The sequence below is a fragment of the Argiope bruennichi genome, chromosome 3 (genome assembly GCF_947563725.1).
Source record: "Argiope bruennichi chromosome 3, qqArgBrue1.1, whole genome shotgun sequence".
In the NCBI taxonomy this organism is placed as follows: Eukaryota; Metazoa; Arthropoda; class Arachnida; order Araneae; family Araneidae; genus Argiope; species Argiope bruennichi.
This window is the reverse complement of record NC_079153.1, coordinates 143398042-143410651: the sequence shown is the minus strand read 5'-3', so window position 1 is coordinate 143410651 and position 12610 is coordinate 143398042. Positions and strand designations below refer to the sequence as shown.

The 12610-nt window shown below is 27.6% G+C and overlaps 1 protein-coding gene across 3 annotated transcripts in view; it reads right to left on the bottom strand.

Annotated features, from left to right (window-relative positions):
* Window positions 1–6555: 6555 nt before the first annotated feature.
* LOC129963834 (apoptotic protease-activating factor 1-like) overlaps window positions 6556–12610 on the bottom strand; it is a 62581-nt gene continuing 56526 nt past the window's right edge. For 2 of the 3 annotated variants that reach the window (XM_056078408.1, XM_056078409.1), the window contains exons 15-17: window positions 11108–11245; window positions 10733–10867; window positions 6556–7612 (exon numbers count right to left, since the gene is read on the bottom strand). In XM_056078408.1, coding sequence (XP_055934383.1) covers window positions 7322–7612; window positions 10733–10867; window positions 11108–11245 — 564 coding nt within the window. In that variant the 3' untranslated portion in view covers window positions 6556–7321. The remainder of the gene's footprint in view (window positions 7613–10732; window positions 10868–11107; window positions 11246–12610) is intronic. The other variant, XM_056078407.1, reaches the window with a different exon arrangement.

Below are 12610 nucleotides of genomic sequence, written 5' to 3'. Positions count from 1 at the left end.
GTGGTAAACATTATGGATTTTTATACCTTCACTCAGATGGTGAGGACTTTGCAAAATTAAGCATTTTTATAGAGAGTGTGTAGCATTAATTAAATAAAATAGGTAGAATTAATTTGGGAAATAAGAGACCATTTTAGAATGAAGGGGTTATGGGTTAAATTAATTATGATTAAAAATAAGGAAATTAACAATCCGATTTTTCTGTCTGGCCAACAATGGGCAGGGTCATAAGTTGTCGACCGAAGAAGAAAATGGGAATGAACATGAAACAGCGAGGTGAGGTATCGAAAGGCATAATTTTCAATTTTTCAGTTGGCAAAAAAAGCTTTGGAGTTCGAACGATTTTGAGATGAGGGGTGGGGAATCATCACTTTTCTAAAAGTTGACGACTGTGCAATACACCAGTCAAGTGATCATTACAAACCAATTTAAACCGGATTTTCACACAAAACTGATCTTGAGATAAAGCTTCGGAGCTCCAACGATTTTAAGATAAAAACAAAACAAACAAACAAAAAACATCATTAAAAAAAAAAATATCGACGCATGCGTAATCTGATAGCCATGTGATGGTTTAAAACCTGTTTCTCATGGAAAAAAATATTTTTTTTTTAGAACTCGATTGAATTTGTGATGGTCAGACACCATGGCTTTTCTAAATGTTGGTGATTGCGAAATATGAGTCAAGTGATAACATGATGTTTTACTGTCGGATTGATACCAAGTATCTTAAAAAAATAATGTTCTCACATTATAACTTGAAATTTTCAATAGCAGATTTTAGTTTTTTTAAAGTTCTTTTTTTTTTTTTTTTTTTTTTTTTTTTTTTTTTTTTGCGCTTGTGATTGCTCCCATTGTTATAAATTTGACCACGCATATATTTCCTATGAAATTTCATATCTTTCAGCTGTACTAAAGGTGTTTCTGTCAAATCATCTTCGGTTGGATATTTATTGGAATTAATCTCCAGAAATACCACTTTATGCAAAATTTTCCACCTGTAATGTGTTATCCAAACCTTGATCCAAATGGCATCTGCTCAATATGGCTAAAATCTAGCATGCAATCTGAAAACTACCTGTCCATTACTGTAGTCTACTTCTATCGAAATCTGTTTCTTCAGTTTTGTTTCAAATGGCCCAATGATTTCAATTTGGATAGTTTTTCCTCGTATTGAAACTGCGCTTCATTAGAATTGTTGGCAATAACGACATTAAATTTTCTAATAAATTCCAGTATTTGTTATGTACAGAAGATTGGCATGCAGAGAATAAGACAATTCGAGAAATTAGAAGCAGGGCAAGACAATCAAGTAACAGTAATGATGACAACAAAAATCTAGAGTTGATAAGGAATTTAGAGTGCGTTCTTCGGCGATTAAACGCTTACATGCGGTTAATACACAAGTACCAAAAAATATCTAATATGCCAACCGTAACCAAAATTTTACACGGTACTGCAATCGTAGCCACAAACACTGTTTATTAGATTTCATTTATTCAGTCATTGCATTTTTGAGTTATGTTTACATGCGACAGTCAACCTTTGGAGACTTGGTCGAAATTTGATACACATCTATACGAATGATGCTAAAGCCGTTTACTAAATTTCATCTGTCTAGCCGTTTATACGTTTCATAGTTATTGTGTTCTCTTGTACCTGAAAAGTCGTATTTCCTCAGAGTAGATTTCGTTCAAAATTTGATACAAATTTGGTGTAAAGACCACATGTCCAATTTCATTCTTTGAATTCCAAGTATTTTTGAGCTAAACAGAGAGACATAAATACAAACGCGTTTATCGGTTTCTAAAAGTAAAAATTCATCAAAATCTAAAGAGTTCGAATTTTTTCCTGATTACAAAATTGTCTGTTTGTATATTTCGTATACGAGAAAATGATCGGCAAGAACTGTGTTGCTTCCGAAACTTTATCGCATAAAGGTGTTGTAGCCCCACTTCCCGCAAAATGAAAGGTAGGGAAAGCCTTGTATGGCATTGGCATAAATAGCTAACTTTTGGTGTGAATTTAGCATTCTGGCTGATCCTGCGAGATAAGTCTCTAGTATGCGGTGAATGGCTTCGAAAATCAAATTTGTATTTCAGAAGCGTTTTGTCAGATCGACAGGAACAAAAATTTGACAAAGGATTGCAATTGTAGTCTCATAATCGCATGCCACATTTGATATATTTAAATCATTGCGATTTTGAGTTATCGCGTTTACATGTGTCCGAAAAAACAGATCGACCCCCTGCTGGATTTAACTCAAAATTTGACAAATCTCTATACTATAGATGGTAAACTTGTGCATCGATTTTTATCCATTAGTTCTCTTTGTAGTCATCGTGTTAATTTATATTCGAGCAGCTAGAAAGAGTCTTCCTCCGAATAGATTTTGCTCAAAATTTGATGGAAATCTACAAATTTGTGCAAAGGCCATATACTAAATTTCATCTGTCTAGCTCGAGATGTTTCCCAGTTACTCTTGTCACAAAAGGAAAGACATAGGTGCTAAAAACGTGAGATTAATCAAAATTTCGAGGTCGAATTTTTTGATGATTATAATATGTATAGAGATACTTCGTATATAATAAAGTAAAAACTCGACTCAAAGTTTTAAAAGTAATTATAAAATGAAGTATAGATATCAAAATGCAAGTCTTTGTATAAATTACTCCATCAAAGTTTATTTCATTCAATATTCATTCATTACATGAGCAAAGAATTAATACAAAACATAATCCATACATTCACAATCACTGACATTTGGATACAATTTTCAGTAAACTTGAAACACAAATGTAAATAAATAGTACGGAAATTTAACATGCATCTTAAATCTTAGTAACAAACGACGCTGAAACAGAATTCTTTGAGTTCTCAGTCTTTGCTTAAATGTGAAGTTCTTAAACTCGATCCACACGGCAAAATGAGAATATAGAAAATCATCAAATATTTCTAAGAAATTGCACAAAAAGTCTGTACAGGGAAGGGGGAAAAAAAAAAAAACTATTAAAATATTATCTTTAAACTCGGAAAAATGTTACGATTTGAATTAAAACCTCGAATGAATATCGAAACGGCAAATGAATTCACTGTCTAATAATTCCCTTCTTCTATGTCAACGTAAACTTGTCACACATTCTGACATTTTTCAGATTATTTAACAAATGGTAATTATGGTCCCATTTCAAAAATCGGAAAAATTGCTCACAATTTAAGCCTAATATAATTGCCAATAATTAGAATATAAATATGCTAAACATATACCCAGGGATTATCAAGTTACAAATATACAAAGAAATCTTCTTTAAATATGAATTCAAACTGTATAAAAAAAAATTAAAGATCATGAGCAGAAAATACAACTACAGTTACAGATTTTCTTACAGCAATTAAAATGCATAATTAAAATAAAAAATGAAAAGTATATTAAAAAGTAAATTAAAAAGATTTAATCTTTTCACAAGAATCATGAATACAATTCTAATTACAAATTAAGAAACAGTAATTGCAAATAATAGCCTATATAATAATATACAGACGAGATAATGATACATATACAGTATATTATCAATGAAATATAATTATATATCAATATAAAAAAAGTAAGTAACCTACTTCAAGGGGTTTTGAAGTACATCTGCTATTCTGTTTGAATGTGCTAATTCAAAGGATGTACTAGATATTTTTCTTGCAAAAAATGACATCCAAAAGTGGCAGTATAGAATTAATACATTTAACATATTTATAGAACACACTCCAAAACATTCTGATATTTTACTGTTAATTCAGTACATGAGATTAGAATTTCAGCCTTAAAAATGATTCTTGAAATTATACACTATTAAGTACATTTGTGGTGATTTTTCACTTTTTTTTTTCATTAAAAAAAAGAAATTTATTAATTCAAGGATTAACAATATTTTTTACTTATCTTTCTAAATTATGACATCACCCAGAGACAAAATTGATGGCCATCCTCTAATCCCAAATTAGAAACTTTGGCACGCACCAGGTAACAGTGGGCAAACTGATTCATTACACACAGAAAGATTACAATTAAAATATAAACTACTTCAACATTCTGTAAATTTTCAATAAAATTCACTAAATTATGTAATTAATAAATTGTATCCATCTATCTAAATCATTTTCAGTATTAAAATGCTTTGTTTTGTGAATTTATAGTAATTCTCATATGAAAATTTATTATACAAAGAAAGGCATACTTTGTAGAGAAAAATAAAGAAATGATAGGCATTCTTGTATTATGAGAGCACTGCATTTATTAAGGATTTGCAAGTTTTATTTTCACAGTATAAGCCTTGCTGAAAAATATTTTTAGGTTCATGGTTTCTGATTCCAAAAAGAATAAGGATTATGAAAGATGTAATTATAATATTGAATGTTAATTTTTACTTTCTACCATGCACCCCTTTTAATACTTGTCTTTTTCTTAACATTGAGAATGCAAAATTTTTCCAAGTAAATAAAAACTAAATTACAAAATTAACATGCTATATTTACTTAGCTACTTATAACACATCTGTTATGCGAAAAATATTTCCATATTTTTAACAAAGTCAACTAATAATGGTTAACAGCAAACTGGAGAGGAACTTCTCAATCGTTTTTTACTTGCATACAACAACAAATACTGCTCTATATCTTGAAATCCATCAACATTATACATAATTATTTATATACAGGTACAGAAAAACACTATATAGAGAGACTTTTATTTTTATTAGTTAGACAAATGATATATGTAGGTAATTATACACAGTGAATTAAATTATAAAAAGTCTATATGCAGACTTTTAATGTAAACCTTTGGCCTGTTTAGTAATACTCAGAAATTTTAAATTTTGATCAGAAATGTCAACCATTACAACAATCTTATCTTCTCTAATGCTTAATCAAAATATTAATGCACACCACTATATGTTTTTCTTTCTTTTTTTCTGCAGGTCTCCTGAGACTGTTTCACATGCCACAGGTTAAAGAAAACTCTAAATAAGAGCATTAAGACCCTTACAAAAAGTATTGACCTTTAAAAAAGTGCTAAAAATCAGATATGGTCGAATAAATGAATGGCAAACATACCTGACAGTGAAAATGCTTTTTAAAAAATGCTGATTTAAAAGAATATATTTGGATAAGTAAATAGAAGTATTAATTCTAAATCAATATTTCTAATTTCTGGCAAACTTTAAGGATAGGTCAGGCACACCAACAAAAATAAGTACTGAATGCAAACATGTAGGAGAATATGCTATGTGTGTAAGCTAGAATGAGTTGATTGTGAAGCGAGTCATGGAATAAGAGGTATTATTATTCCAGTAAAGATTTTACAAAAGAATTATTTCATTTAAATCAATGGTAAGCTAAAGGAAATAAACTATCAGGGGTCATTTGTATGGCAACAGATACTCAAAGGCACACAAGCCTCACCATTAATTATTTGCATATTGGCATCATAGACCATCGTGCTGGAATTATCTTTATTTGATAAACGGCAGTTAAACAGACAATGGTGCCTTTCAAGCCCCATTTATAACAATCTACAAACAAAGTTATATGTTCACAGACAGTAGAATTGAAAAGTAAATGAAAATACTCAATGAACCAGCAATTAATTATATTAAAAAAACATTACAATAAAGAAAATTAAGACCATATAAAATTTAATACATGATGTATCTAATAAAAATTATTTTGCATTCATATTATTTACATAACAAATAATATAAATATTTTAGCATTCACATCCATGAAAAATCTAAAATGCCTTTCTCCTTTTTAAATTGTATCCATATTTTTCTATTCCTTTTGTATGCTATAGCATTATGATGTTTCTGGCTTTTCTAATAAAAAAAGTTTCAGTATTCCTGACTTACCCTTCAAATATGACTATATATGTCATTTTATGGATCAATTAGATTATTTTTCTATACTAAAACATTAATAATAAATTGCAGATCTAAATTTACATTAAATCAAAATGAAACAAGAATATTTTACAAAAACTCAGAAATATAGTGGCAAAAAGAGTATAAGAATTCGTAAAATAACAATACATTCAAAAGTCAAAAACTTAAAAAACATTTGAGATCAACACGGTTGATATAGTGTGGTATAAATAAGGTACATTACAGGCAAGATATAGCACATATTATAAAAAGAATGAGCTTATATAAAAAGAAATAATTAATGCTTTCAATACTAATCAGTCTCAACCAGCTGTACAAATTCTATATTGGTATGTCAGTTTCAGTCTCAAATCAGGGATGCAAGATTTAAAACAAGGACATTCTTGGTGATAACTCATTTTACATCTTGTGCTCCTTGTTTCAGACAAAAATGTCGAGCCAGTATAGAATTTGTATATAACGAAAATATAAAACGGAACGCAACAAAAATTATAAACAGAACATTTTCTGCTACTTTAATTTCAAATGAATTGCCCTTTATTATAATGTTTGATTTTTAAGAAAAACTGAAATGTTTTGCTGTGACTTTTTTTTTTTTTTTTTTTTTTTTTTTTTCCTGTTTGAAAATTCACAAAATTGAGCAGTTTGATGAAGAGAGAGAAAAAAAAAAAAAAATGTGTGATAAGAAAAAGAAAGAATGAAAAAAATTATGCAAAACCATAAGAAATATTCATTATGAAATACATACAAAAATACATTTGATTGTCTACTTATCTGAATGGAGCTTTTAAAACAATCTCTTGCTTTAAAAGCTTACAAGAGCTTATGATGCTCTTTAAGTATTATGATTTTTCATAATTCCACATTCACCTTTTGAACTCTGTAATAAGAATATGTTGCTTTTAGAAGCATCATAAAAGACAATAACACTTCACATTTATTATAAACTAATGCTTCTTTTAACATCACATACAATATTTTGACAACTCAGGAACAATTTTTAAAGCTCTAAATGTTTAAAAAACTAAATTTTAATTTACAAAATATCTATATTAATAATAAAATGTGCAATCAACAAATTGGTCACCAACATATAACATTAGCTAACATGTGTAACCAACAAATAAAACAACTTTTTTTTTTTTTTTTTTTTTTTCATTTTTTAAAGAACCCTTCTACCACTAGTTATGTAACATGGCACATTGTAATTTGACAAATTTAAAATGAAACAGTTTACAGAGAATATAATGGAACAAATTTTAGAGTGTTCTGGCATACACTTTAAAATAAACAAAATTCTTAAAAAAAAAAAATCTTTTGCAGGGAGGGGAAAAGAAAAAAAAAAAGAGCTTTCTTTAAGAGAGAAAAATTTCTTATTTCTGAGAATGTTAAATTCTTTTCAATATATAAAGGATGGAATTTAATATAACAACAATGATATCAAAATTATCAGATGTCCAGATACATGGGGAGATGGTTCCCATGAAAGAATTTGGTAATATAATTGTGTGCAGAGGCTGACCTCTCCGGTTCCATAGTTGGATGCTTTTAGACAATGATAAAAATAGAGGTCCATCAATTGTTACACACTTCTCACTAACCATCATGATCCTGTGTACAACAGAATCATGTCTATTGGCAAGAACATTCAATCCTTGGTTGCCCAAAAGATGACAAAACTGTAAAATGAAAATATATAAATGAATTTTGTTTCTACAAGTAAAAAAGTACAAACTTCTAGTTCATTTTGCATGTTTTTATTTATTTATTTATTTATTATTCTTATTTATTATCTTATTATTTATTTATTCTTTTTTAATGTAGAACTTATTTATATTACTAAATCCAAATAGAACTGTTTCGAATCGGTAGAAATTAAATTGAAATTTTTTACATAGATGATTTGCATGAAAGTATAATAAGAAAAAATTCCATAACACTAGAATTTTCTAATAGTTGAATAAAATAATTATTTTAGTCAATGGCAATTAAAGATAGCAGTTTATAAAAAATTTATAAATAATAGCATTATTACTAAAAATACAAAAAAAAAAAAAATATATTATTATCAAAATTTTATGAGGGAATGAATGATATTTTTGATAATAATATAAGAGCTATATAAGCAACATACTAAAATTTTAGAATACAAATTCATGAATTTATTTTCATACATAGTACATGAATGTGTTAATTTATTTGTAACCCTTTTAATACTAAATTAATAAAATTATTATAGATAAATTGAAAATGATTCATATGAGAAACAGTCCTCAGTAAATCTTTCAAATTCCAATGTTGATTACCAACACACCCAAGTTTGAGAATTAGCATTTGGACAATTAATAAAAATATGTTCTATATGTAAAATTTGCATGCATGTTTAACAAATCAGTAGAGGCTCTCTGCATATTATATATCATTGTGTAAAATGAATTAAATCAGTTCAGAGTTGCGTCAATTTTATTTCAATTTTTCCATGAAAATTTACACATTTAATACTTTATTTAAATGTTGAATAAAATACAACATGCTATTAATTAGATAACTCACATGTTATGTCAAAAACTTTTAAAAAATATTTTGTAATTACTACAACTGCTTCCCCACACACACACACTAGTAATCTGCTAATGACAAAGATAAAATAAAAATAATTCATATGTAAAAGTAAATCTCTATTACATAGATTTTCAGAATGGTAAAAACTGTCTGGAATATAAAAGAAAAAAAATCAATGAGTGTATGATCTCCGTGAACAATTTTCACAGTGTCCTTTAAAAAAGTGTTATGACCCCCATCACCCAAAATAAATATTATTGATGTGGGATTCTCTACTTAAAGAAGGCTTTGTCATTGTGCTGAAGTCTATGATAATAAATCAGTTGTAAATATATAAAATCAAAGATTGGGAATCTAAGAAGTTTACTAAACTCACCAGTCACCATCCATTATAACATTTTTGAGAATAGAGCCAATTTTTTGATAAAATTTTATAATGTTGTATGCCGATTACTTACAGTATAAGGGGCATAATATGGCTAAACAATGACAGATACGATTTTTATTATCATAAAATATACTAATGACAGGTTTCAAAACTGTATCCCAAGAGGACAATTTCTACTACTTTTTAAAATTTATTTTATTACTTCACAGCAGTTTCTATCACCTTCATTCTAAGCATGATCATTTGACAATAATATACAAACTGTGGGTCAAAAATGCCAACATCCATGAAGGAAAGTCCTTGATGTGGATTGTGTTAAAAACTTGTTGCAAATTTCAGCATGATGATCCAGCCCATGAATCCATATTCTAATTTGGACAAAATAATGTAAACATTTTTTTAATTACCATACTGTGTTCAATAACTTTTAAGAAGCTTCAATATTTTATTACATTTAAAATGCCAGGCTAAAAAGATAGCTATTCATTTAAAAAAAAGATTAAAATTTTGCTTTTGATACTATTAATATTCAAGACTTAATAAGTGAAATTTCTGAAAACAGAACGAATCTCAAATATGTTATAATAACAAATACAGCTCTCTTTCTCTTTTTTTAGTTCAAACTGCATTTGCCCACTACAGATGGCAATCATTTTTATTAAAGAGTAATTTTTATCTGATAATGGGAACACTAATAACCACACAATAGGTATAGAAATCATATAACATGCATATGTCAAATGAAACAGTTCTTGCACCATATTATAAATAAAACGGCTATTAACTATATAAGCTATTTTGAGGGGTAAAATGACGATTTTTCCTTCTTTATAGGAGAAATCATCAGATAATTACCAATTCATCAGAGATGTACTTACCATAAGAAAGTTTTAAATAAAAAAGGGTAGATTTTCCAAGAATGTATTTTATATTAATTTCTCTGTGTACTATAATATCATGTTTTATCACAGATCTTGTCCATAAAGAATAAATCAAAATAACATTTTTCATTACAAAAGCATTTTACTAATGTCCCATCAAGTCAGATGAAAAATCTACTTGCCAGAATGCCAATTTCTGTTGCATGAAAGATTGGCCGAGATTTTTTTGTCGTATATAGCAATTCATGAAGATAAGCTATGAATTTTGTTTTACTGTTTTGATATCTATTGTAAAAAGTTTGATCAATATTCCCTACTTGTTATTCATATCTTTCTTATGTGACAGAATTTACAAATGCCATTTCTTCATATATATTCAATTTTTAAAAAAGAAAAAAAAAATTGTTTGGAATTTTAAATTTACTATATACATTACAAAATTTATTAAGAATTAATAACATTTAATTCAATGATATTTAACCAAGCAATTACATTTATAGCAATAAATTCTATTTACTATCGTACTTTTTATAAGAAAAACTAATAACAAAAAAAAAAAAAAATAATAATAATCCTTCTGATTTTTTTCTATGCAATAATTTCTAACATATAATAAAGAATTCATTATTTTATAAAATTACTTTCCATGGTATAGAATAAAACATTTTTTAAAAAATTTGTTAAATATAGTGGCTGTAAATATTTATATTGAATAAAGATTATTTTTAATAATTCAACTAAACACAAAGATAAGTTTACATCATATGTACATAAGAAGTCTTATAAAAAATTTTCTTTTTCCTCTTTGAATTATTTTTGTGAGATATTTCATAGTTGAAAAATTATATGCTCCGAAATATATGATAAGCATAAAAATAAAATCATGTTTTTATGCTTAACAGTAAGTAATAAATAAAATAGCCATAAACATTAAATTACAAGTTAAAATTATTAAACTTATTACTTACAAAAACTTCGCCATTATCTAGACCTACAATCAAAAATTGACCAGATGGAGAAAATCTACAGCACCGTACAGGTGTAGTGTAATCATTTTTAGGGCGAAATGACCTGAATAAGTCTCCATTCTCAGCTTTCCATACCTATCAAATTAATAGTGAAAACAAAATAAAATACAGAAAATAAATAAATATTTAAATGAAAAAAAAAACATTATAAAAGTTATTTGCACACATGCCATCCCAAAAATTTGAGCAGAAATGGTAATTCTATTATTCTCCTATCACAGCTTTTTTTTTTATAAAAATTAATCTAAGATAGAGTAACAGGAAATGGCAATATATATATATATTTGTTTCTAATCAATACAATTAATTTTATACCTTAACACTTCCATCTACAGATGATGAAGCAAGGTAAACGTCACCAGGAGACACATCACAAAATGTTATGTCTTGATTGCCATGACCTTCCATGACACTTAAATGCCGAGCGCTTGACTTTTTAGAGGTATCCCAGACCTGTAATAAAATACTATTACTTAATACTTTAAAAAAAAGACAACAGGTGATGCATTCAAGTTTATTACAGAATTTTCACATGTTATAAAATACTTTTGTGCGTAACTCTTAGATATTTACAGGTAGATAATTATTTTCAGATTTCTGAGCTTTCCTATGTGAAATTTGAATGCATTCAGAGGAGGTTGTTTCCTTGACTGGATGTAGTATCTTTTTGCATGAGCATATACACGATTTATCATGAGCTGCTTTTTGGATATTCAGATTCTATAACTCTACTGTTAGATTCACTTTCAAATTTTGAACTTCTTTCAAAGGAACTGATAAAGGAACATGCATTGTCAATAGTAGTGGGTGAAGATAAACATCTTTAATACATGAAAGAAAAATCAAGGTTATTTTCAGAATCTGAAAGACAAAAGGATAGAAGAAAAAGATAATTACACTTACCTCATCAGGCAATTAAACAACATATACATGAAATTAATAAGATTTGAATTTCTCAGTTTTAGAGGCAATTCAAATCTTCAAAACTACTCAAAAATTCTAGAATAGTTTCATCAACAGGCACTCACTCACCAGCAGATGAAAACATACAATTTATGATTGCTCAAATAAATAATAGTTAACAGCTTCCAAAGGTTAAATGAAGTGCATAATATGATCAGGTGCAAATTTCTATTGCTAAATCTCAAATATTTATAACTTCAAAATTGAACAAGGAGGGGGAAAAAAAAAAAAAAAAAAAGATTATACAATTTCCTTATGCAAAGACAACCCTCCCCCCCCCAAAAAAAAAAACAATTTTTAAAAAGCTACCATGTGTTATTCCATGTTAATTCAAAATATTCTAGAAATCACACAGAATATTTATATAAAATTGGAAAAATATATCCTATGGAATGTATATAGACTTGGAAAATTACAAATATTCAAATTTTTTAAAAAAATTGCCCAAAACATAGAGAATGGATTTTTTTTTTTTAATTGCTCTAAGAGCCCTCCTCATTGAGCTGTAAGAGGTGTCATTTTACAGTATTTTTCAAGCTTTTTCTTATGGCATGCAACATAATTCAGGCTAGTATGCAAAGAAATGTCAAAATTTAAATAAAAATCTTAAAATCCAAAAAAACATTTTAAAATTTAAAATTGGTTGTAAATCATCAGATAAAATATAAATTTGGGATATAGATTGGTCATTTGTTTAAAAAAATTTCTTTTATTTAACATTAATAACTTGTATTTAGCTGAATAATGCAAGAGTGCTCATTTTTACACTTCAATGAAAACAAAGTTGAAGAATTACAATAATAAGTCTAAAACAAACTTTTTATTTAGTAGCAGAATATGTTTAGCATGCGACAT